Genomic DNA, 27,253 nt, shown 5'->3' on the forward strand with positions numbered 1-27,253 from the left:
CTTAGTTGCGGCACGTAGGATCTTCACTGCAGTACTCAGGATCCTCCGCTGTGGCGTCTGGGCTTCTTGTTGCAGTGCGCAGGCTCCTCTCTAGTTGTGGCACGCAGGCTCAGTAGTTGCAGTGCATGGGCTCTGTAGTTGTGGTGCGTGGGCTCCAGAACTTGTGGGCTCTCTAGTTGCGGCACGTGGGCTCTCTAGTTGTGGCCCGTGTGCTCAGTAGTTGCAGCTCGCAGGCTTAGTTGCCCCATGGCATATGGGATCTAGTTCCCCAACCAGGGATCGAACCCGCGTCCCCTGCATTGGAAGGAGGATTCTTAACCACTGGACCACCGGGGAAGTCCCGCGAGGAAGCGACTTGGCGTGGATTTATCTTTATTTATCCCCCTTGGTGCCCAAAGGTACCTTCCACTCCAGGAGAGTCTGCGTTGTTATTGAGGAGTGGTTCCCCTCTATCCCCTCCCTCCCCCTTTTCTGCATCTCCTGAAAAGCTTCTTAGTTATCAGCCATATATCTTAACTATTCTTGGACAGTTTTGATTTCTTTGTCCTCCTGTGCTGGTGAATTTCACAGTAGTTTCTACCAATTCCATAATTTTCTCCGAGTTTTTTTGAACTTAATAACTATTACTTTTCACTTCTAACGTCTGTAATTAGTTCCTTTTCTTCTCCACCTTCTTGTTTCATTTCTGTCTGGTTTTGTTTCCTAATTCCTTGCTTTTTAAAATGGTTGTTACTACATTTAACTTTCTGAATATCTTCACTATGCTTATTTCAAAATCTTTAACTATTTTATGATGTTAATTTTATCTAAAGCGAGTTCGTATTATGGTTGTTGATTTAGTTGTGTTTCTGCGTATTATATTCTTTCAGTGTTTCAAAACCCTGGCTTTGCAAGCTCATCTTGAATACATCTTCATTTTTGTCCCCGTTTTTAAAAATCATGACCACTCTGCTCACTGTGCAGCCATCACCACCCTCCATCTCCAGAACGTTTTCATCATCCCAGACTGAAACTCTGCACCCACTAAATAATTGCTCCCCAGCCCCCTACCCTGGAACCCACCACTTCATTTTCTTTCTCTCTGAATTGACCACTGTGGGGACCTCATCTACTTGCATCTTTTTGTGACACATTTTGTTTGTCCATTCATCTGTTGATGGACGCTTGAGTTGCTCCCACCTTTTTTGGCTATTGTGAAATAATGCTGCTGTGAACATAGGGATAAAAATATCTCTTCAAGACCCTGCTTCCAGTTCTTTTGGGAATTCTTTTCCCCAGAAGTGGCATTGCTGGATCATGTAGTAATTCTGTTTTTAACTCTTGATGAACTGTCATACTGCTTCCCACCATAGCTACACCATGTTTACATTCCCACCAACAGAGCACAAGGGCTCCAGTTTCTGTGCATCCTTGCCAAAAGTTATTTTTTTCTCTCTTTTTTAATATAGTAGTCATCCTAGTGGGTGTGAAGTTGTATCTATCTCATTGTGGTTTTGATTTGCATTTCCCTAATGATTTGTGATGTTGAACATTTTTTCATGTGCTTATTGACCATTTGTGTATCGTCTTTGGAGAAATGTCTATTCAAGTCTTTTGCTCATTTTTTAATCAGGCCGTTTGGTTTTTGTTGTTCTTGTTTTTATATATTCTAAAAAGTAAATCATTTGCAGATTTGGCCATTGTCATGCTAGCAACAAATTACTGGCATTACAGATCACAATTGTCAAGCATCGTGGTTGAAAACTCTTTATATAACACATTGAGGCCATTACTGGCTACGAGGTCACTGGTCTTATTTGCATATGGTTTTCTTGGTCCATTCTTTGTTATCTCTCTGTTATTTTTCTAGATACATCTATGTTTTGAGTGTAGCCTGTGCTCTCACTTTAGGGCTTATATGTTAAGGTTCCTAAGGTTCAGATAGTAGATGGAAGAAGCAGTTGATTCTTGCAGGCTTTGCCAACTATGCATATAATTTAGACAGATTGGTCATATCAGTACCCAGCATCATTTCTGAGTGGGTGTTGGGAAAGAATTGACCTGGGATTCAGAAGCCTTGGGCCTTAGACCTATCAGGTAGTCACTAGCTTGTTTTGCCTTGGACCGCTCTCCTGAGCGCCAGGTCACTAAGTCTCTGCACTGGTGACGTAAGCCCCCTCGGTCACTCTCGAGATCAGTCCACAGTCCGTGATGCGTGAAAGTGAATGGGAGTTCCTTATCTCCTCCACCCACCTCAGACAGCACTGCTACTCCCGGCATTCGTTTAGACTTAATTTTGAGAGTTGAAAAAAACTTGTTCATGGAAGAGATTATGACTGTTCCTGGGCCCTTATCCCTCAGAGAAGTCCTGCCAGGTAGTTGAAATACCTCAAAACTGAATTTGGATTCTAAGACCAAGAAGAGCAAAAAGCAGGTGGTAGTGCAGCCTTAGGGAAGGAGAACCAGACCTTTGTCTTTTAAAATCATTTCCTCCGGAAATGACTTACGTATTAAGTAGCCCATTGTGGCCACCCTTCCTCCTTGCTCCTTGCTGCAGGTATAGAAGGAGAGTGGTTCCCCGCTGCGGTGACACAGCTGCCGGCCGTCTGTCAAGGTTGTGGCTATTGCAGCGCCTCTCCTGGCCGATGCGTGTTTGTGCTGACGTCAGCCTTTCCCTCTTGCTTCCATCTTGTGTCTGTCTCTATCCTTCCATCTCTCTGTCTCTGTCTCTCGCCGTCTTTTTCTTTGTGACATTTTCTCTCTCTCTGTCACTCTTTTCATATGTGGTTCTGATCCAAGTTAGGTTGTCAGCATAGCGAGGGGAAATGATCCCCCCCAGGCTGCATGAAACCCACAAAGGGAATTGTTTACCTGCTGTTCATTGAGACCCTAGTTGATGTGAACGAAATGTGACAGGATTTTCCCAAACACGAGAACCTTATCAATTATTCATTCCAAAACCTTTTGAGCATCTGCTCTCGTGCCAGGCACCGTGCCTGACGCTGGGGATACAGAGAGCGCAGCTCCCCGCCCTTGGGTAGCGCGTGTGCTGGGGGGGACAGGAACGCAGCGAAGGGCTCTGATGAAGGTGAGCCTGGGCCGAGTGGAGGCCTGGAGGCACGACCCAGCCCGTCGGTGCTTCCGCTGAGATTGAGGGGAAACGTGGGCGAGGGCGTGCTGAGGATGTGACGGCTGGGGTTTGAATTTTCTCTCAAAGGCAATTAGCAAGATACCAAACGTCATCACCGTCAGGTTTCCATTTTAGATTATCCACTTGTGCCAATACGAAGGACGGACGGGGACCGCAAGGCCAGGAGTCCACTCCAGGCCTTGCCTAGGACTGGAAAGAAATGATGGGAGATCGAAGAGGGCGGCAGTGGAGAGACGAGACGGTCGGGTTTGGGCTCGAGACATTTTAGGAGATGGAACTGAAGGGCCCTGGGTCCTGGGAGCAGGGATGCAGTGACCATACGGTTTGTCATCTAAGTTGAGATCCGCTCCCTTCGAGGGTTGAAGGGGTCTGTTCATCACTGCGCTGCAGCTACACAAGCAAACTCGTGCTGACCTGGGCCACCTGGGTGTTTACACACCTTAGGTCAAGATGAGCGAGAAAGAGAGTGATCCCCAGGTTTTTGGCTTTGGGGCTGGGTGGATGGGGAACGGGAGAAAACTACAGATCTGGAGAATTTACCTGGGTGGAAGCCTCTGAACTCATAATCCGTTGATGTCGCCTTTGCAAGCTCTGCTTTTCGTCGGTGTCGCCTTTGCCACTGTCTCGTTCGCTTTAATTGGTACAGCCAGGGCCTCAGTGGAGGGTATGGCGGCAGGGGAGGCTGGGTCCAGGTGGCCTCTCAGGCCCAGGCGGAAATGAGAAACTGGAGCAGAGGTGTTTATTGTGCAGGACGAGTCAGGGCTGAGCTCCAACGGGGTGGGGTGGGGGGGTGGATGGCCCAGGGCAGGGCGGGGTGGACGTCGCTTCTGAGCGAGATGCGGCTGGTGAGTGAACCCAGCGTTGGTGCCAGTGAATTGCTAGAACGAAGACAGCGTGTAAGGGCTAACAAATCAGGTCCGGACGAAGCTTCCTGCAGACCAGAGGTCCACGTTAACGAGGGGGCAGGGAAGGAAGAGGGACCATGGGGCCAGACGCACAGTCCTTCTGCGTGTCCGCTCAGCGGGGGGCACTGCTGATGTCCGCGTAAGATACTTCAGGCTCTTGGACCTCGCTTGAGGACGGTTACATATAAATGCAGGTCATCAATGAAGGCTAACATCACATTACTACAAACGAGAGAGAGAGAGCGAGAGAGCGAGAGAGCGAGAGAGAGAGAGAGAGAGAGCGAGAGAGCGAGAGAGCGAGAGAGAGAGAGAGAGAGAGAGAGAGAGAGAATCACAGCTGTTGGAAGGTTTTGGAGATCTCTTCTTCCCAAACATTTCTGTATCTTAAGCAGAAAATATTGTTTTCTTGACCAAGACCGAATAGTGGAAGGAAAAAAAAATTGAAATCCAATATTCTAGTAAATGCTATCCATATTTGAATATTTGGAAGATCTTCCTAAAGTGTTTATTTTGTTGAAAATGTGAGGAAATGAGAAGAGAAGATGATATCGCAGGTTGGCTTGCACTATTTGTTTAAAGCTTCAACAATCTTGAATATTATGGTGTGCCAGCTGCATCCTGGGGGAATGATAAAAACCGTAATGCCTCCTTTTTTCACTCTTATGGACTTCAATTTGCATCTTTAGCATTGTATTACCATAACTTTTGCATCTTCTAGAGGTAATTCAGTTGCCCTCTTCCCAGATACTGCAGATTTCTAGTTTTATAGGGTTTTTCCTTTTCACTCAGTTTCCCAATTATCACCTTGTTAGCTGCACACCTGCTTCACAGAAAATTGCACTGTGCCATTTAACCTTTTCAAAGAAAAAAAGAGAATGGAAAACACACCTCGTTAATCGGTTGATTCAACCTCAAAGAAAGCGATGTCTCTGGGTGTGGAGCCTCAGTGCGATTGCAAAGAGAGCGCCTGATTGTTTAGCAGATTCTAGACCTAGAACAAGAAAGATGATTGACAGGCCCCTGGAATCAGGCAGAGCGTCTGCACTGGCCCTGCCGCTGTGCATTTCCAGCTGCACACCAGAGATCACGCCGGTTTCTACATGTTTCTTTGTGAAAGAAGCACCTCCGTTACCGTGCCACTGTGAAATAATTCACATTTATCCTCTCATCCTATGATTAGCTTTATTTCCTAGTATAGAAGAAACAAACAGATTCACTGGCTGTTTCATTTTCAGATTTCTCATGAAGATGTAACTTGACACTTAAATGGTTATTCATTTATTATACTTAGGTTCACACAGCCACGTCTATTAAAGGCAAATATGCAGCCATTGGTACGTAAATTGAACTTGGGCCCCCAACGAATGAGGTAGAGCCCCAAGCATGACTTACTGACCAATCAGTTTATTGTAATCAGAGGAGGGGCTGCAGGAATGGGTGGGACCCTGCGTGATGGGCCAGCAGCCATAGAGACACAGGTCCGTTTCGTTTTGGCCTGACTTAATTCATGCCTCGTTTGTGACATATGGGCATAATACCTTCATTTCAAAATGACTTAGATGCTTACCTAGCTATTAAATAATAATAGATAATTTAATGGAAAAGATTGCCGGGTCCTGTAGAAACAGGTCTCGCAGAAGCACGTGGAGAACCATGGCTGTCACAGCAGCAGACGGTGGACAGGAGGCTCCGGGAGACTGTGGTCGGGATGCCCTGAGCCCGGCATTTTCAGAGATGACTTTAAGTCACAAGCCCTCAGGCTCCCACACCCGAATATGCCTAAAAATAGCAGGGCTGAGCTGAGTGGCCCTCCTCAGACGTGTGCTCCGTTGTCGGGATTCTGGGTCTGTGCCACAGCCAACCCCGCTCCAGCCTTTGACAAATGACCCCATTTTATCACTGGGAAAAGCCAAGGCCATCGGCGCGAATCCCTCATCTGCCCTCTTCTCCTCCTCTGATTCTTCTCAGCATCCCTCCATCCATCCCAGGCCTCCCCAGTCGGGACCTGTGGGGATGGGACCCAGAAATCTCTTCTTCCTGTGCTCCTGGTAATTCTCACGTGCCTTGCCCTTGAGACCGTCTAGCCGATGCTGTTGTAAAAGCCGCCGAAGTGGTCCCCTAACTCTGGTTCTGCCGTTTCCAGCCATCATGCCCGTATCACGATGTTACTGTCTTGTTTTCATGATTCCAGTAGCTCCCCGCTGCTTCCAGAACGGACTGGGAGCTCCTTAGCATGATGTCCAGCTTTCTGTTCACTAACCATCCCTTCCTGTCCTGTCTGCCGCCCCTGCCTCTCTCATGCCCTCTTATTTAAGTCACACGGGACTTCTGTTCTCTGAAGTCCCTTATTTATTTGTTCATTGATTGCACACTCCTTGTCGAGTCTATTGGGACCCAGACTCTGCACTCAGCATTGAGCTTGTGCCCAAGATGGGGTCCCCGTCCTCACTGGGGTTCCAGCCATGCCTCTGCTCCAATGCTCCTCCTAGGAAGGCCCTGCCCCCCCATTTCTCTCGCTGGAAACAGTGGCCAGATTTTACTGAGCTCTCACCAAGGGCCACACAGTGTGCTTCAGCCGGCCCTCCTCTGGTGCCCTCGCGCGTGTGTGTGATTTCACGTGATCGCAGCCTCGCGGCATAGGTGCTGTTCTCCGATACCCCTGTTGCAATGGAGGTGTGGAAGCTGAGTCTCGGAGCCGGTCCGGGGGTGCTGCGCCTTCAGAGCCTGCCCTGCTGAGCCCGGAGCCTGTGCTTCTCCTCCCTGTGCCGGCGTCTGCTCATCACACCTGCTCCATCCTCCTGTCCCCACACCATCCCTGCCCTCCTCCACTGTAGTGTTCGCACTAAACACTGTGTATTCAGCAAGCACTGAGCACAGCTTGGGTGCCTTCTCCACACGGGGCTGAATCAGGGCCCTTTCCAGCCTGTCCCGTGGGAGGCCCTTCCGTGCAGCTTTGCCCCCTCTCGTCTCGGCCGCCCGGGGCTGGCTCTCTCTGTGACACTGGGCGGTGTGGGTCGCTGCAGCCTTCAGGGACGTCTGGTGGCTGACATAAGGGAAGCAGAACGCTTTCGGCTGAACTGTACTCTCTGTCATCTGTGACTACAGGTATTTGCTGACTAAAATCAGGGTGAAATAGGAGGAATGGCCAGCCTGCTACAGAGTGAAGGCTGACAGACTTTTTCCAGGGACCCTTCGACAGCAGCATTTGTATTCGAACAGGGAACATACCAAGTGCACGTGCAAAACCACCCACAAAAAGCACAGAAATAAGAAGAGCGTGCGCTAAATAGACATCGAAAAGGACACTTGTTTACAGTATGATCAGAAATACGAAGGCAGCGGGTTGCCTGATTCAACCTCAGGTGAGAATGTGAGCATCGGGCAACTCAGGTGTTTTTGCACTTTGCTCATGTCTGCGAATGACCGTGAGGGGATATGGGGATGTATGTATGTGTATAGCTGATTCACTGTTTTCTACAGCAGAAACTACCACACCATTCATTGTAAAGCAATTATACTCCAATAAAGATGTTAAAAAAAAGAAAGAAAGAAAGAAAGGAAATGCCCAAGTATTGATTTTGGGGTACAAATACATTTTAGGGAGTAGGCAGATTGGCAGATATGGAATCTGTGAATAATGAGGATCGAATATGTACATATTGTATCTTTTATGACATACGTAATGAGGATTGAGTACATACATAGTGTTTATGTATGTATATGTATATATATATATATACCCCCTCCAAACGTTTGAGATCAGGTAGCACACGTATGCCCTTCCCTCCTAAATGCATTAATCAGGTATTTTCTAAGAAGAGCTTTTTCTTACATAGCCACAATACAGCTAATAATGTCATGAAATTTCACGTTGAGTCAACATCTAATCCGTAGCCCATTTTCAAATTTTGTCAGCCTTCCCAATAACTTCCTTTATTGCTATTTTATTCTGGGTCCAGGATCCAGTATGATTTCAAATACTGTGTTTCGTTGTTTCATCTCTTTGGTTTCCCTTAATCCGGAACAATTTCTCAGCCTTTGTTTGTGTTTCTTGACCTTGACATTCTTTGAAAGTACACGGGAGTCGTATCATAGAATGGGCTTCAGTTTGAACTGTCCAAAGTGTCCTCAGGATTAGATTCAGGTTGTGCATTTTTCAGGGGAAGACCACAGAAGTGATGCTTTGTCCTTTCCAGTGTTCTGCATTGTATCAGGAGGACCATGTCAGCTTGTGCCCATATGGGTGATGACAGCTCTGATCACTAGGTTAAGGTAATGCCTGCCGTATTTCTCTACCAGAAGGTTACTTTTGCCCTTTGTAAATAACAGGTAATTTATTGACAGGGTGGCTCTCTGAAGCTCTTGTGTCTCATCAAGATTTTACTCACAGATTTTAGTGTCCATTAGTGAAAGTTGGTGTTTGAATTGACATTCTTCTACCAGGAAGAGCTTTCCCTTCTCCCTCGCTTGTTTGTTTATATATTTATTCATTCAGTTGTACACATAAGAAGGACTTACGGCTTATTTTAGGCAATGAGTTGTATTCCATTATTATCATTTTTTTTATTGTGAATCTCTTGTTTCCCCAGATTTGGCTAGTGAGAGACCCTGCAAGCTGCCTCCTAGGCCCTTTTGATGTGTCTCTCTGGTTCTTAGACAACTTTTGTATTACCTGGGCTGATTGGAAGTGTTCTATATCTTGATAGCTGGGTTCCAAGCATGTATACATGTATCAAAGCCTGTGGAAATGTACATTTATGATTTGTGCATTCCACGTGTGTAAATTTTACACCAAAAAAGACTAAAAAATATTGAACTCTAGTCACCAGGGTCTTTTTTTTTTAAACAGTGGTACGGGTGAGCAGTTCTGAGACTGTCTTCTGTTTATTCTCACTTGAGCAAAAGAGTAGATAATACTGAGGATTATGGGAGTGAAGCTTCTCACTGTTGAAGAAAAGTTACAGATATGAGAAAAGGAGGGGCAAGAATGAACCCTGGTTGCTAGATTGGAATTAGAGGAATTGACATAAATTCATGGTTTTTTAGATAGAAAATATAAACGTGTTTGTGTTTATGAGTGTGTGTGTTTCCCCTACCTCAGCTCTGCCCACTTTGAGGGCCTAGAAACAATGATACGACAGTATCAGTGAGCACACCTGGTGCCCAGGTCTTGGTTTCTAAATACCATTTTCCACTGAGAGGAAACAGGGCTCCTCATAGAAAAGAATGAACCCACGGCCAGAGCAGGAAAACTATAAGATGAGCCTGGTGGGATATGTTGTCGAACTTGATGTGATTCTGTCATATTTTTTTTCCTCTTCACAATCATTTCTGAAGGATAGAATTACATTCACTTTTTCCATTAAACCGCTTACTAAATCTATAGGGAAGTAAGAGAGTGGAGCCTCTGTGAGAGCATAGACCCAGAAAGCAGGATGTACTAATATCTAGCCGTACTTCAGAAGACAAAGATAGATTGTCATTGTATGCGTTGTAGTATCCCCTTGCAGCCTTTCCTGAAATCTGGTAACACTTCCCCTCAGTTAGACGAGAATAAATTATGGGTGGGCCTCTACTGGCTGCCCGGCATCTCTTCCTCAGCACGTTTGGTGCTGGTGTCCAAGAGCCCCGCTCCCGACCCCTCTGGCAGCTCTGGTAATGGATGGCCTGTTCCCACTGGATGGGGTCCATCACCCCGGGAGGGCGCTCTGGACTCTGGAGGGATTGTGCTCAAACAACTGCCTCTGCAGCCTCCCCTTCCTCCCCCACACCCCACGCCCCGTTTGCCTTTTGCTCCCTGGACAAATGACCACAAAGAAACCCACATGCAAGGGGGGTGGGGGAGCAGTGGACTTCGTTACCTTTTCAGTTAAAAGAGAGATACAAAGATAAACAAAATGCTCGTAAGACAGGACCTCCAGAGCCAGACTGCCTGAATAGGTCCCGACGCTCCTACTTACAAGATACAAGATTTCTCTGGGCTTGTTTTCTCACCTGCAAAATGGGAATCATATTAATTCCTACTTAGAGGGTAGTGTTGTCATGAGGATCAATCAGTTTAAATATGCGTAGTACTCTTAGCACAGTGCCTGACGTATCGTAAACATTAAGTAGATCTTGACTGTTATATCAGTAAATGTTAGCGTATTAAATAACATATTTAAATGAAAATATTAAGTGCTGTGTATAGACCCTTCTCCTCTTGCCATGTTAGGCCTTACTGTATCTGGGTAAGAGTAAATGTACCAAAATTTTATTTTGGATAGCTCTTATTTTTGTTTTTTTGTTTTTTTTTTTTAATTTTTCTTTCTTTTTGCAGTACGCGGGCCTCTCACTGTTCTGGCCTCTCCCGCTGCGGAGCACAGGCTCCGGACGCGCAGGCTCAGCGGCCATGGCTCACGGGCCCAGCCGCTCCACAGCATGTGGGATCTTCCCGGACCGGGGCACAAACCCGCGTCCCCTGCATCGGCAGGCGGACTCTCAACCACTGCGCCACCAGGGAAGCCCTAGCTCTTACTTTTTATTAGAATGGCTTTGCCCACAAAAAGGAAAAATAATGCCGTTTTAATGCCTTTTCTCTGAGTTCAGCAGAGGAATCAAGTTGTTTCTCCCCCAAGGCGGTGTTTTTCTTCTACCCATTTGAACATTCTCTCCATCCTGTGTGGAGGGATGGAGGTGGTCTGTGAACAGCACTGTGTGTCTTGTTCGAACACTATTGATTTCTCTATGGTTATTTCTTCTCTGTAAACATACACGTAATCACCATGGCAACACTGTCACTCACAGATGACACAAATAAGACTTATATATACCTGCAAATCTGTTTAAAAATAAAATAACATTTTAGAAAAATACTACCTTCCCATTGGGGAAGTAGTCCTCATCCTATCTTCCTTTGTCTTTTTTTTTTTTTTTTCTGCCCTTGATTTTATCTGCTTTTTCTTTGCCATAACTTAGTACCTGTGGGAAGAAAGGGTGGAGTTCACTTGAAGAAACTGAGGCTCCAGAGTGTTTCTTACCACACTGTGGTCCAATTACCAGGAAGGCTACCACCAGAAACCAAGTCGCCCTGTGCTACCAGCTTCGCACACCTAAACCCAGATACCCAAATGGCCAGCAGCATTGTCCGCCAGATGCTCCTTTCTAAACCCCAGTTTCTTCTTCTGTAAAATGGGCATGATGTCCTTCCGGCTTGCAATGACAGGAGTAACTTAGACCTTGCGTGAGAAGTCACTGAGTGTACAGAGCTGTTACTGGACAGTGCTCTGAGGATGTAAGTTATCACTGTGCTGCTGGAGCCCATCACTCATGCTGTGAGAGTTGAGAAAGCCGTTCTTAGGGACAGGACCTCACCCTCTGGGTCGAGGTAGCCCTCTCGCTCCCAAATGGAGTGCTGGTTTCTATCTCTGTTAAAAATTACAGATATATTACATTATCTGCCAAGATGTGCAATTAGCGGAGAACATAGTTTGCCAAAACACACCTTTGTTTAGTATAAAGGATAAACAGAACCGTTGGGAAAGTTGTATACTCATGGGTTCGGGAAAGTTATCCCTCAACGTGCATAAAATAATTAAGTCAAGTATTTGGAATCGCAGCAGCATGGCAGAGTTGATGGGAAGCCAGAAAAGGACATGGGTTTGCAGCCTTCATGTGGTGCTCCGTTCAGAAGGATGGAGAGAGGCCGCTGCCACGACTGGATCTGCAGCATCAATTATGCACCATCCATTTACTGAGAGTCTGGTTCGTGCCCAGCACTGAGATGGCTCCTGCCTCAGGGGCGCCGGCATCGCTGGGGAGAGAAGCGCTTTCCAGAACACGTGCGTGTTCTCTTGACTATGAATGCAAAAGAAGTTAAAACAAAAAAAACACAACAAAACAGAAAACAAGAAGAAGGGAGGAAGGCTGTAGTGGGCAGAGAAGTAGAAAGCCTTTATATGGGCTATATTTTGCTTTTTATTTAAAAAGCAGTCATGTGTCTCTCCTGCCAGCACTGCTGCTGGAGCAGCAGCCAGCGTTGTGGTTGAACCGTGTCCCCAGGGCATCACACAGGCACGGCACAGGTGGGCTCCCAGCCAGGTGCGCAAGGTGTTGGGCTCTGTGCTCTGGACCGTCCTCCAGCTGACAGCTGCTTTGTGAAAACTGAGGCTGCATTAACAGCAGTTAATGCCGAGAGGGAGGGCAAAGGGGGCAGGCAGGCTTAGATGTCCTGCTGTGCACACCGGGGCTGGGAGGTGTCCTGGCTGGAGCCGGGCTCTCATTTCCCAGGACCCTTTACCGTGACCACAGGAAGGTGCCCGCCCGGATTTACTCCTGTCCGTCAGCATGAGGACCAGATGCGAGTATCATTACTACAGTGTACCTTAGGCACTAATGTACCCACAGTGACAATGCTAAGTCCTTTCCATAAATTTTCTGTAATCTTTATGATAACACCATAAAGAAGGTACTGAGAATATCCCCATTTTATAGATGAGGAAACTGAGAATTGTCCTAAGTTATACAGCTGTCAGGTTGAACGTTATGAGATTGCCTTGGGGGGAGGCGGTTAGAACAGTCAGCAATTTCTTGCGTTCAGTCTCATCACCTGTGGCAGGGCCTTGGCTACCAGACAGTTCCGAGCTCATGCATGTGGACTAATGTAAAACTCTCCACGGCAAGGCAAACTTAATCAGACTCCATCCATTGAAGAAAAATGACCTTCACCAAAGTTTAAAAAATTTTTTTCTACTATCTTTTAGCAAAATAGGATGGTCCTTTATGTTAAAATGTGAGGCATGAAATAATGAAGTTTCTGATGTCATTGCTGACACAAGGGCGCTCAACCTTGCAAGTTCTGTGATGTGATATGTTAGTTCTTTTTTTAAATTATTTTTTATTTATTTTTGGCTGCCTTGGGTCTTTATTGCTGTGCGTGGGCTTCTCATTGTGGGCTCCAGGCGCGCGGGCTTCAGTAGCTGTGGCTCGCGGGCTCCGTAGTTGTGGCTCATGGGCTCTAGAGTGCAGGCTCAGTAGTTGTGGCGCACAGGCTAAGTTGCGCCACGGTGTGTGGGATCTCCCCCGAGCAGGGCTCAAACCCGTGTCCCCTGCGTTGGCAGGCGGATTCTTAACCACTGTGCCACCAGGGAAGCCCTGTTAGTTTATTTTTGATGGCGTGTGTTTTTTCAAGGCAGGGTAACCAGTGAAGCACACTTAGGGACATGTGCAGCATGTGAACGGTGGCTCAGCAAGGCCTAATGGGCTTTAAGAAGTAAATGTGCTGCCCAGTGTGGTGTTTTCCAGCCCTCATACGTTCATCCCTAGACGCTCTAAACAAACATCTCACCAACGAATGAGTGTTCCGCGTGCCTGGTACATAATCCCCATGCTCAACAAAAGCCATTGTAAAAACAGAATGGTTCAGCATGCCAAATATATCACTGTTCTTTCTTAGCAGTTAGAATCCGTAGAAGGGATGAAGTTAGAATAAAAGGCATTTCTAGCGAGGTTACGTTCCCAGTGAAGCCTCAGACCTCGGGAGAGTCAGTTGGGTCACAGTGTTTATCCAGAGCCCATGGTGGGTGCCGCTGGATGAGAAGCCTGAGGCAGGCCTTGCCCTAGAAGCATACATGCTTCTGTGTGGCCTCTGGGTGCCTCAGTTTCCCCATCTGTAAAATGTAGACGGCTCTACTTCTAAGGGATTTCATTGTATGACAACTTAAACCCTCCCTCTGAAACACGGTGCCAGTTAAATTATTAACAAATCAGACCGTTCAGGATCAGAAACCAGCTCATTCTGTCCTGTATTTACAAATAGACTTGTTTGTCTGTCTGTTTAACAGATCCTTCTGTCATGCTTCCAGGCACTGTGGTAAGCACTTTACATAAAAACGTATTACACAGATATTGTTAAATCCCCATTTTACAGATGAGGAAACCAAGACCTAGAAAGGACACATAATTGGCCCATGGCCACTGGCTCTGGAGCTGGGTCTGAGTGCCGGCATCCTGGTTCCTACCCTGAAGGAGGGCACACGATGACCCCACAGCCCGGCCTGGCCTTCGCACAGGCAGGTGGCTGTTTCCGCTGGGGACGACTGTGTTGGATGGGCTCTCTTTTGTGTCCCTAAATGCGAGGCCTTTTGAGGAAATTATTGCTTCTGCCTCAGGGTTCGATAGCTTATTCATCCAGTTTGTGGTGGAGTTCAAATGCAGTAAGATGGGTTTTCCGGGAGACCTCTCTATTTCTGTTTTGGAGCAGCGCCAGCTTGGCCTCACCCCCTCGGCCCCCTGAGAGTGTAGAGGGGGCCCAGGGGAGGGGGGAGAGAAGCGGTCAGCTCCCTGCTGTCTGGCTGTGGATGCCACGCCGAATCAGCATTCCGGTTTCCGCTTCCTTTACGTTCATAAGCCCATCGTTCGAGCTGTAAGGCAGAAACAGCAGAATTCACCAGACCCTCTGGTAGAATTGGGCATCACCCCCTCCCCCCAAACACTCCCACCATCAAAACAAACAAGCAAACAAGCAGCCACCATTTTCCAGCCGCATCTTCAAGTGCTTATTACTGTCTGCATGGGAATGTCATATATTTTAAAAGAGATTTTCAAGGCCTTTTTGTAATAAATTTCTCCTTCCTCCCTAGGGTGTGTGTGTGTGTGTGTATGTGTGTGTGTGTATCTCAAGTGTGTCCTTTGGAGAAGGACCATCTTAGGTTCTGCATTGACATGTTTCCTTGATGGTTATTTTATCAGCATTTTTTTTTAACCTTCTATAGATATGTATCTGCCTCTAAGTAGCACTTAATGAAGAGGTGTTTGAAATAAATCTCTGAAAACAAAAGCTACTTTATTCATCATTTGCGTGGAGAGTGGCCAGGGAGGCTCATGTGTAAAATGCATAATTAGAAGCAGAGGACTGTGTTTGTGCGTGTGCCTGAGCGTGGGTAGATATCGATGGTGTTAATAAAATCCTGGTTTCAGTTCCTTCTTCTCTGATCGGAATAAGAATTAGGTTACATGGAAACTAAATGACAAGAGGCAGCAGAAGGAATAAAAATGCATTGTTTTTATTATTGCAATAGCCCTCTTGCAATATTCTTTCTCATTCCAAACCATGGTGCTAGAGATCTTTACGAATAACTGTATAAAAAGAAAGCAGAGTTTTGTGAAGAAAGTAAATATTTACTTTCTTGTAGATTAAAAATAAAAACCACCTGAACTTTTTTTGTTTTTTTTTAATTTTTTTATCATCTTTATTGGAGTATAATTGCTTTACAATGGTGTGTTAGTTTCTGCTTTATAACAAAGTGAATCAGTTATACATATACATATGTTCCCATATCTCTTCCCTCTTGCGTCTCCCTCCCTCACACCCTCCCTATCCCACCCCTCTAGGTGGTCACAGAGCACCAGCTGATCTCCCTGTGCTATGCGGCTGCTTCCCACTAGCATTTGGTAGTGTATATATGTCCATGCCACTCTCTCACTTCGTCCCAGCTTACCCTTCCTCCTCCCCGTATCCTCAAGTCCATTCTCTAGTAGGTCTGTGTCTTTATTTCCATCTTGCCCCTAGGTTCTTCATGACCATTTTTTTCTTTTAGATTCCATATATATGTGTTAGCATACGGTATTTGTCTTTCTCTTTCCAGCCAAAAGTCACACAAGAAGTAGACTATCTGAATAGATCTATATCAATTAAAGCAATTGAATCAAGAATTAATAACCTTCCAAAACAGAAAGCACCAGGGCCAGATGAGTTCACTGGTGAATTCTATCAAACATTTAAGGAGAAATTATACGAATTCTCTCAACGTCTTTCAGAGGATAGAAGCAAAGGGAATACTTCACTCTGTATGACAGACTCTAGGTCCATCCACCTCACTACACAAAAACCACCTGTATTTTTTTTTAAGGCTGTTGGTCCTCAGGACTGGCTCCTTGATGTACTAAAGCCCTAGTAATCATAACGAGACTCTGCCGTGTTATTAGAAGCCTCGTTATAATATCTTCTCTGTAAACACACGGTTGAGGAATGGGGTTAATCAAAATGTGTGGCTAACCGGGAGCCGTCTAACTTATAGCAAGAGGACTAATCTTCAAATGACTGAAACAAAATGCATTTAAAACCCTGTAAAAATGCAAGTAAAAGCGGTACCAGACGTCATTAGTGTTCAAAACAAAATGCATTTAGAACCCTGTAAAAACGCAAGTAAAAGCGGTACCAGACGTCATTAGTGTTCAGTCAGGACCTTAGCGTCAGGCAGCACTTGAGGATGTGCTTCTGTGAAAAAAGTGGGTTAATGTTCTGGCACCTACTTGGTATTCTTTGACTTTTGTCAATTCATTTCACCTCTTTGGCCTTCATTTTCGTCATCTATAAAATGGGAATGCAGTGGTTTCTATTTCACAAAGGCCAGTTGAACTGAATATGTAAAACAGTAAGTGTCAGAATATCCCTACGTGTAAGATTATTTTCGATTGTCTTCCTGTTATAGAGGCATTGTAGAGTGGTGGTTAATAGCATTTCAGATAAATAGAGTCCAAACAACAGGATTTATTTTCATTGAGGAGATTTCAGGTGCGTGAGGAAAAGGTGAGTAGATTTCTGTAAATGAAATATTTTCCAAAAGCATAAAGTTTGTAAACATTTACTTGCTTTAGAGAACCTATACTGCTCAACCCATAATTTTCAGTTTCCACTCATGTGGCTCCAGATCCTGTCCTTTCTACATCCACATGATCCATACTGTGTTTCTGGCAAAAGAAGATTTTATGACTAAATCTGGGGACATGGCTTCCGTTACTTGGAGATTGACAAAGCCTCTTAGTGTTTTAAAGGTTCTGAGATGTCTTACTGTAAGAAACCCGTAACAGTTTGGTGATGCCTCCTGTTGCACAGAGGCATCTAGGAGCCTGGAGCGCCTAGTGCCGCAGCTCACACGGGGCAGGGGCTCCTGGGAGACGTGGGGAAGGTGGAGCGGCCGTCGTGCATTCTCCACATTCAGGGGCCCTCACAAGGGGCCCTGGTGGGGAATCCACCTCGCCTGGGCGACGCGGCCTGTCTGATCCCACTGTGAGGATGGTTGTGTGAACGTGAGAACCTTATGTCGTGTACAGGTAACCAGCACATGTGGTGGTTTGGGGAGAAGAGAAGGAATCCCAAAAGTTGCCTTCGTGGCTGAGCCAGTGTGTGGAAATATCCTGTTCACTTTGCGTAAGGGAAATTCATCATTAACGAGCTTGGAATGGTACCTCTTGAGTGACGATTTTGCTTGCTGGTAGCCTCAGCGATCTCGCATAAAGTTTATTGGATGGAACTCTGAAAAGCTTGTTTTTCCAACTCTGAATAGTTCAAATTTTAAACTGGCAGGAAACCCAGGGTCACTTCAAGTGACAGGAGTTGTGATTTGAGTGGAGGTGAGACACACGGCTCGGGTAACCAGTGGGGTGGAACACTTGGGTTGCACTTGGTCCTTGTAGTTTAAATTTTGGGGAGACCCAATCTGAAGAGGAGGGGCTGGTCCCCCTGCCTCACTTGGTTAAACCCAGCACCTCTCCAGTGGACTTGCCCCTCGTGGCGTCCCGAGGACAGTTTTGATGGGACGACAGTGTGGGGTGCTCAGTGCTTTCTTCTGCAGATGTGGGGACTTGGTCCCGGAGAGCTGGCGGTGCACCCACCAGAGAGAAGCAGACTGGAGCTCTGCGGGCGTCCTATGGCAGCTTCTTCCCCAGAAGTTACTCACTGCCCCTCTCTCTCTCCTTGTCAGGTTTGGCCTTTGACCGGACAGACGGCCCAAAACTTCTTAGTATGCACTCCATGTTTTCTTACTTTAATGAGCTTCTCTTACTGAGACTTTTACTTACTGGATGGAAAGTGTGACTTCCTCTGGGGACGGGAGGATAATCTGGTGACCCCATTCAGGCTTTGAGCCATATTTACACAGAGGCTATGTCAGCCCCTCTGCTCCAGGGCAGGGACCGCTTTTCACAGCCACCTTCCCTCGGGACTGTGAGCTCTTTGGTGGCAGGGACGGGGTCTGATTAGCCAGAGTGGGTGGCTGATGAACACTGGCCATCTTGTTCCCGGGCTCCAATTCAGTGCACCTTCTTCTGCCAGCTGCCACCTGAGTAGGGCATGGCGGCCTCTCCATCAGAGCCCCGTGTTCACCTTCCATTTACCTTGAACTGAGGCATTGATCACACCTGGCCTCTGTGAACTGTGTGGTAAACTTTGTTGGACTCATGTGGATTTGGTGCAAAAGAAAATAACGCTTCACATTTCTCCCTAACGGGAGGAAGTTGAACTCACTGGTTTTGTTACTGAAATAGAATCTAATATTAACAGGTGGAATTTTATTTTAAATAGAGAAAAAACAATTTAAAAAATATGAATGCATAAACTGTGGCCATTGTTTTCCTCTGTGACATAATTCCTCTGGGTAAATGAGTAAACACTGATACCATTTTTTTCTTTAATTTTCTCATTATCTAAAATTTGGAAAATAATGTTTACTTAGGAAGTATAATAATACAATGGATACCCAAGAAGCTACTGCCCAACTATGATCACCAGCGCTTTGCATCTCGAGGGCTTTCCTCTACCCCATCCCACCCCCCTGCTTCCACTCCTTGCCTGGGACAGCTGCCATGTTTTGTCTTAAAAATTTAGGTGGTCACAGTTAGCTTTCTGTTCCATATCCATTTCTACCCTATGACTGAGAGTTGATATGAGACTATTTTCTGGAAAAACCAAGTCAGTAGATGTTTTCAGAAGTAATTTGCCCAATGCACCTCCCCTGGGCCCTTCTGTCACCAGACAGGATGGAGAACAAAGCTTTAGACACAGACACAGGGTGGGGTCTGCCCCACCCACCCGCCCCCAGGGGCTGATTCTTTGGCATTAAGGGGTCAGGAAGAAATACGAACACCTGTAGTATCAAGGGATCTGGTTTAAGAGGAGCAGCAGACCAGGGGTGTGAGGGGGGAGGACGGGGGAGCAAGGTCGGATCCAGGGGAGCTGCTCTGTAAAAGGCCTAGGGTTTGATGTTTACTCCAGGTTTCAACCAGCTGCTGGGAATCAGCTGTCTTAAGTTCTCCAGGTTAATTTTTTTTCTTTTTTTTTTGCGGTACGTGGGCCTCTCACTGTTGGGGCCTCCCCCGTTGCGGAGCACAGGCTCCGGACACGCAGGCTCAGCGGCCATGGCTCACGGGCCCAGCTGCTCCGCGGCATGTGGGATCTTCCCGGACCAGGGCACGAACCCGTGTCCCCTGCATCGGCAGGCGGACTCCCAACCACTGCGCCACCAGGGAAGCCACCAGGGAAGCCCCCAGGTTACTTTTTGTCGTTTTCCTCTGAACACTGGTAGTAGTCAGAAGGCCAGCTCTGCATGAACCTCGGCAAGTCCAAGTTCCCGGCCCTCACAGCACATCCAGTCCCTGTAAGAATGGGAACTTGCAGGGTGGAGATGACATAAGAGAAACAGGAACCAGGCGCAGCTCAACGAGGCCCTGCTCAGAGCACATACCATTTTCAGGTCAAATTTGGGGCCGGCAGTTAACAGACCTAGTTTCCCATTATGTATTTTTTTCATCTAGAGCCTCCATTCACTTACCGAAGGCATATGGGAGGAAAATATCCATCTCCCAGTAAACATGGTTACCTGGGAAAATTTATAATCGTCAAAGTATATGTGACCTCACTTCAAATACAGTGATGGTGTAAGGCTGTGAAGATACAGACAAGAAATTTAGTGGAAGATTTAAATGACTGTGCAAAACTTCAGCAAGTAGTTTACCTCTGAACGGAGAACGAGAATTCAGAAGTATTGCTGGCTCTGAAAAGGCTCAATCTTTTAACATGAAAAAAGTGAATTTAAGAAATGATGTCTTTGACAAGTTCTGAAGATGAGATAGAGACTAAATGGGAGATAGAAGTTTTCTATTCTAGAGACCCTTCTTTCTTCCATGGTTACATTTACTTATTCATTTATCATTTTCCTAACAATTTTATTGAGCTGTAATTCACGTACTGTACAATTCACCCAATTAAATTGTGCAATTCACTCATCGTCAGTACATTCACTATGTGCGACCATCTCCACAATCAACTTTAGAAAGTTTATATCACCCCTAAAAGATAGTCTTTAATTTGTAGCATTTGTCTTCTGTATCAGCCCTCTGCCAGTGCTCTGGGGTGGTGATCTGGGCTGCAGGACCTTCCCCCCTGCAATTATTTAACCAGAGGCGCAGACCAAATTTTACTTGAACAAAGGTTTCTGAGGCTTACTTTTTCCATTGTTTCTTAAGTTGAAGACCGTTATGTTCAGGCAGCGCCCTGAAACCTTGCTCTACGTCCCTTACGTCCTAAAGAGAATGTGGGCCGCGTGCAGTGATGGAGTTCTCCCACCTGCCTACCCAGAGTGGCAGAAGCCATCCTTGTTTTTCTCATGTGTGGCAGCATGATTTGTTTTAAATAAATAACTCTTGAGCTTGAAAGTTAATTTGAGAGGACTCAAATCCTGTTTCTGCTCTTGAGTAGGTCAGTATGTACTTGGGGGCCATGGTACAGAAACATGGAAAGTTAATCCAATCCAAGGTTGCTGAAAGGGTTGTTCCACGCGATTTCCTTATGGAAATTCTTCGTTTCCTGTGAATCTTCAAATAGAACTGACATTCTGTCAAAAGATAAGAACAAATATGGGAAACTCCCTTAAAGTCTGGAAGAATGCTTAGAGTTAGAACTTGGTGGGTCTCATGTGGTTTCTTGGTGAAGTAACAGAACAAAAGTTTCCTGAGTTTGAGCTGGGCCTCCCTCCGACCAGTGCCGTGTGCTCTTGGCGCTCAGTGAAACTAAGTAAGAATCAAAACAAATTGTTGGAACAGAGTGAGAAAATCTGTAAACATCAAGGCAGCATGAGTTAGAACAACCTGTATTGGTTAAGTACCAAACCTGGCAGCCAAATTCAAGAAGCAGTTTTTTATTACAAAATAAGTAGATGGAATTAAAGTAAGGGCTGTAAGGAAAGTAATTGGTAGTGCATAGTATTTTTATAGGAAAAACTGATTTTTAAGTTCATTGAGATAAGAACACAAGCACATAGATGGTAAACAGACTGGAGGTGCTTATGAATCAAGATAATTAATCAAAAAGATAAATGAGTCATTTGCCAAGGAAATGTCATGGAAGGCACCAGAGGGATACATGTTAGATTTGGTCTTATTTACACAGTTTTTAATTGCGCTGGATAGACTTCTTCTGGAAACAGTACTAGAAGCTGAGCTGTTTCCCCTGAGCCCCTTGGGTTTTTGTTTGGGTTTTTTTTGCGATACGCGGACCTCTCACTGTTGTGGCCTCTCCCGTTGCGGAGCACAGGCTCCGGAGGCGCAGGCTCAGCGGCCATGGCTCACGGGCCCAGCCACATCGCGGCATGTGGGATCCTCCCAGACCGTGGACACGGTGGGAACAGTAAGAGTGAACGTGTCACAGGAGCGTGCTGTGTGTTAGTGGGACGACCCACGGAAAGTGCCAGTGAGTCCCTGGCCCACCGCACCCACGGGTGGCAGCTGCCAGTAACATAATCACCATAAAAACCAAGGCGCAGGTGTGTGGTCTCAGAGGAGAAGCGTAGCCCGGAGCGGCTGCAGAGTCAGCCTTTGGCCACACTTAGCTGTGGCTAAAAGCTGAGTGGAAGTCACCTTGGTGTTTCCAGAACTCTGTGGAGAGCCTGACAGCACAAATACGTAAAGATTAAAACCCGAAAATCAATCAGGTAAGAGAAATGGAAGACAGATCGAGAAGCCCCACAATATGGAGAATCGCGGTCCTAGAAGAAGAGGACAGAGAAGTCGTGGCTGGAATTTTCCAACTTGGATGAGTACATGAACCCTCTGAGTGGAAGCACACGCTGAGTCCCGGGCAGAATACCCCAAGATAAATGCAGGCCCGACCTCATCAGAGCTGCCAGGATAAAGGTGAAGCCCTTCCACGCTGCCAGGGAGAAATGACAGATTCCCTGCGCAGAAGCAGCTCCGACCGACAGCAGACTTGTCGTCATTGCTAACGGGTACAGAGAAGTATTTTCCAAGCGCTGAGGGGAGACAACGGTAAACCTACAATTTTGTGCTTTGCCGGATGATTCACGAGTGGGGATTTCAGCCGTGTCGGTTCTGAGAGTTTGCTTCCCACATGCTTTCACTGGAAAAAGAAAACAAACAAAAAACGATGAAAAGATATTCACGTGCAAGAAGAGAAGTGAGAGAGAGGACGTTTCAGGAGCTGTGAAAGGCCTGCGGTTCGACCCTGCTTGCAAGTTCGCAAGGAACCAGTCACCATTACTTTAAACTTGTTCCCACTTGTTAGCTTGAACTAGGTTTGCAGTACAATGGTCTGGGTTTTTCTCCTTGGTTTTTATGTATTTACCGTAACATATACCATGTATTTTTTAACGTCTTGTACTCTGGCTGACTGCACTATCACGTTGACCGCTGTTCTCGGGTTCCTGACACCAGTGCCCAGTCGGGTCCCTCCTCCCGTGTCTGTCATCGAAGAGGCGATTTCATGCTAATTCTTGGCAACCCCTGCCTCTTATCGAATACCCCTGAATCTCCACGTTCCTTAAGTGGAAAAGGAAAAGCGCTGTGTAACCACCCAACTGCCACCATCTCGCAATGTTACATTAACCCGCGTATTATTTATCACAGCATCTTGACTCCAAGAAAACAGGGTGTTTTTCAGGAGCTGTGGTACTTTGTCAGGAGCACCTGGGTGGTAGCTTTATTATGTTCGTTTGAAATGTGTGTTCTGAACCGATGCTTTTGACAACTTTATTGATATTTCAAGTTGAATAATCATTTATGTTTGAGTACTTGGCTCTTCAGAGGTTTTGCCGTTTAAAAAGTTTTATATTTTTCTAATCAGTGATTCACCAGGGGGTTTATGGTGATACCAGTCTTGGTGTAAGTCAATTTATAAACTTGTTCTCCTAACAGATTGGAAGATATTTCCTTAGTTGTATGGATTTCATAGTTATGTAATGAAACGTTTAATGAAACATTTTTTATTGTGGTGGTAACTTACATCACAGCTATCTTATATATATGTGTGTGTTTGTAATATATAAATATGTATTTGTGATGTACATGTTTAAGCCATGTAAACAAATGTGGTAACTTCTAAAAATATATGTATCTAATATAATGAACTAGTTAGTGAGCCCCAATAAACTGGAAAAAATGGGATAAAATGGGGGAATGGCTACCTTTGTGTCTATCACATCCTTAGAAGCATAATTTGAAAAATAACCCCCTATATAATTAATAATTAGAAGTACTCCCTTAATAATTAGAAATACTAACAAATAATGACATTACTAATTGAAATATCAATTTTGACAAGCCCTTACTTATTTCTCTATAAAAACGGCTTCCTGAAAGTATCACAGAAGTTAATGAATTGCTTGTTAATTAAATGTGGACTTTTCTCCTCTAGTATTCAAATGGAAAAAAACTGAAATATGATATATTCAAATTGCTTTATACTAAATTGAACATTAATGGCAATGTGAGTATAATATATGGTAGTGTTACACATGAGAGTGATAAGAATCTATAATATTCATAATGGAATTTGCTAATTTTGAATATTGACTTATCTTTTAAGTTCATTTTGTTCCTGAAAATTCAAGTGCTGAAATAATGTCTTGCCAGCATTTTCTAACTAGCCCACGTGAAACTTGCCATGAAAAACTTAAACGTTGTCATCCAACTAACTAACCAATCTCTTTTTTTCTTCTCTCATTTTGTTAGCCTCTCAGCAAATACCCTGCTGTGATCAACGACATCTCATTCTGGTTACCTCGCGAGAACTACACAGAGAACGATTTCTATGACTTAGTCCGAACAATTGGTGGAGACCTGGTGGAAAAAGTTGATCTTATAGACAAGTTTGAACATCCAAAGTGAGTAAGAAACTTTCTGAGTTTATCCTTTTTTATTTACATGTGGCGAATGGCATGTGGAAGTATGTTATAAAATTTTGCTGCAACCTAGTGCATAAGATACAAAGGTATTCGGAATTTGTAGTTAACATTCAGCATATCAGTACTTCCTGAAAATCTTTCTAAAATACATTTTTAATCTTTCCTGCCTTAGTAGACAAAGGATATGAAACAGAAGGTTTTAAATAATCTTGGAGCTTTTTGGTATTGTTTTGGGAAGTGATCTCTTACCATATCACATTCCAAGTACCAAGGAAATGAGGCAGAAAGAGCAGTTTGTGGAGAAAAAGCTGTTTCGTTAGTCTCTCACTGAATATTTATTAAGCACTTAGCACACGCCAAGACCTGTATTATGTCCTGGGAGTTAAATGTGAATCTAGAAGTGTGCTCAAGGACTCGGGGAAACGATATCCCATGAGCAAGATACCCCATGAGCTCTTGCGTGTTTCTCTGTTTACACCTAGATGACAGCTTGGCTGGATATAAAATCCTTGGCTCACCCATTTTTTGGTGAGGGTCTTGTAAGTGTTGCTCAGTTGTCTTCTCAAGTTTAACTTGATTTAAAGAAATCTGAGGCCGGGCTTGATTGTTTTCCTCTTCTTCCTAAAAGATTCTTTATCTTTAAAGTTTAATAGCAGGACCCCTCTCAGTGTTGACCTGCCCTCCCTGGGGTGTAAATCCTTGCCTCTCTCTAATCAGATTTGGCTCCACCTGGGTCTTAGGGAGTTTTTCTTGAATCATGTCTGTAAGGATCTCTTTCTTCTCACCCCTCCCTTGGGGGTCCAGACATGTGTGCCCCGCCCCTCTTTATCTGACTCCCCTGCCTGCTGCTGTTTTCTCTCTAACGTTTTAAAACTCTCTCCCGCCACTTCCTTTTGGGTGCTTCCCCATCGTTACCCTCTCTGCCCACCTCCCCACGCTGGGTCTTCTGTGGTCTCTTCTTGCCCACACTCCATTTCCATCTTCAGTTCCTTTGTTTCCCCTCCTTTTCTGAGGTCTTCAAGCTCGCGTTTCAATTCTCCCTGTTTTCTTCCTGTCTCTGACCGGGGTCATTTCTGCTTTGTGATTTTTCCTTCTTAAACAAATTGCTTCGTTTGGTTTTAAAAATTCACTGCAAAATGTTTGGCCAGAAGTTTCATGTGCTCCAAAGGCAACATTTTTCTGTGACTTCCCCGTCAGTAAGCTTTCTGCCATTTTTATCTTTTTTCCATATTTTGGCTGATGCGTCAGTGGAGTGCGTGTGGTTGCCTTTTTGTCACTCGTATTTGAATGCATTGGATTTTCGGAACCAGCTCTTCGCACACGGTTCAGGGCTGAGGTGGGGCTGGCGTGGTGGGAGGGGCTAAGGCCGTCACTCAGGACTGCTGTTTTCGCAACTGTAAGGCGTTTTTTTCCCTCCACCGCCAAAAACCAACCTCTCTTTAAATATGGCTCATCCATCTCTTAGGTTCTTCGTGGAGTTCTGCCTCCTGCCCCAAATCTGCACTTGTTACACACAGATTTACCTTTGTTTACCCGTTTTGACCCTTGTTGGTGATGTAGACTTTGCATTTTAAGCTGGAGCCCTGGGCTCTGAAGAAGCATTCGTGCTGGTGCTTTCTGAGCTCTGCCCATCTGTCCCTTCTCTCCACTTCCTCCCATTTGGCTTCTACTTGGCTTCAGCTGCTTTGGCAGATTTTAAACATGTTTTGGAGCTTGCAGATGATACCTGTCTGCTAACTTTACAGAAAATAGACTCCGTGGGGTAGGCCGGGGCCCGGCGCAGTGGAGAGCCTGCCCAGCGCCTGAGCTGTCTTACTACGGGGCTAGGATGGCAGTAAGTTTCCTGTGGCAGAGATTCCTAGTTCTCTCTCAACATCCCACCCCCCGTCATAAAAATATATGACTTTGATTTTTATGTAACCAACCTAGCCAACTAAAAGTCTACACTGCTGAGCTTCCTCTACAGCAAAGTGTATCTATGTAGCTGAGTTTAGCCGGTGATTTATAAGTAGAAGGTTTTAGTGGCATTTCCAGAAGTTTCCTTAAAAACTGGGTTGAGGCTGTCCTTTACCTTTCTTCTACCTGGATGTGGATGTAATGGCTGGTACCTTGGCAGCCATTCTGGACCATGGTGTGACCTTGGCAGTGGAAGCTGTGTGGGGGGAACAACAGCACAGAAGTTGCCTGGGTCTCTGACACTGGGGAGTCGATTCAGTCTTAGACTTTCACAAGAGAGAGAAGCATCTTGTTTAAGCCACTACTTTTCAGATCTTCGTTACGGACAACCAAAGGTAAACCTTGCTCTTACAGCCCTGAGGAAAAGGACATACTTGAGGAAAACAGTACATTATTTAGTAATGGTGGCCCACTGCGTACTGACTCTCAGGAAATATCTAGGGCAGGGGGTGGCAGACCTCTTCTGTTGAAGGCCAGATGGTAAATACAAGGGGCAGGCCATAAACAAATTTACCCACTGATTCTTGAGTGCCTGTGTTATAGGAAACATTGGCTTCACTGGGGGCACAAGGCAAGATCCCAGTTCTTACGGAGCCAGATAACGTAGGAGAAATGAACTTAGCAACAAAAAGCATGAGGTACAATAAGTTTGGTTAAACCTCATCAAGACCTGCCTGCTCTCTTGCACGTAATTGAGGCTCAGTAACTTTCATCGACTTGAAATGAGAGGCCCGTATCTAGGGCTGTAGATTCAGAGGGGAGGGGCCATCGGTCTGGGGAGAGTTACCCAGGAGCCAGGATAGCGGGCCCTGTGTGTCTGTCTCCTCTCTGACACCTTGTGAATGACACGTCCCCAGTCCTGATTGTGAGTCAGCGCTCTTTAGTGGAAACGTTCAATTTCTGTAAAAACAACTCTGGGTTGTTAGGCTGTTTTGTTGCCAGGACAGAGTCCCTCATGGTGGCCTCTTCAGGACAGAGGGGATTTATTCAGGATACACCTGAGTCAGGGCTGGAAAGCTACTCAGAACCGAGGCAGGTCTGAGACCAGAGACCTTCTGCATCTGGGCCCCTGGCTCTGTCCCTGTCCTCGCCCCTCCTGGCCAGTGTCTGCGTCCTCCGTCCCCTCCGCCACCCCCCAGCCCAAGTTACACGCACATTCACGCCTCCGCCCCTTGCTGCCTTGGCCAAAGTCTTTTCTGGCCCATCCCCTCCACTGTCCCAGTACCAATTCCGGGAGGAAGCAGCCTAATTAACTGAGCAAAGCGTCATCCCCCTTGCTGGGCAGAGCCCTTTGCACCAGGCTGTTCCTG

The 27,253-nt window shown here is 45.7% G+C and overlaps 1 protein-coding gene across 6 annotated transcripts in view; it reads left to right on the forward strand.

The window, feature by feature from the left end:
• The window catches only part of FARS2 (phenylalanyl-tRNA synthetase 2, mitochondrial), a 387,381-nt gene that overhangs the window by 228,438 nt on the left and 131,690 nt on the right, over positions 1–27,253 (forward strand). For all 6 annotated transcript variants that reach the window (XM_029244287.1, XM_029244282.1, XM_029244286.1 and 3 more), the window contains one exon: positions 23,815–23,966. In XM_029244287.1, coding sequence (XP_029100120.1) covers positions 23,815–23,966 — 152 coding nt within the window. The remainder of the gene's footprint in view (positions 1–23,814; positions 23,967–27,253) is intronic.

Source organism: Monodon monoceros, unplaced genomic scaffold (assembly GCF_005190385.1).
Source record: "Monodon monoceros isolate NGI ecotype Baffin Bay Population unplaced genomic scaffold, NGI_Narwhal_1 Super_Scaffold_3, whole genome shotgun sequence".
NCBI classification, from domain to species: domain Eukaryota; kingdom Metazoa; phylum Chordata; class Mammalia; order Artiodactyla; family Monodontidae; genus Monodon; species Monodon monoceros.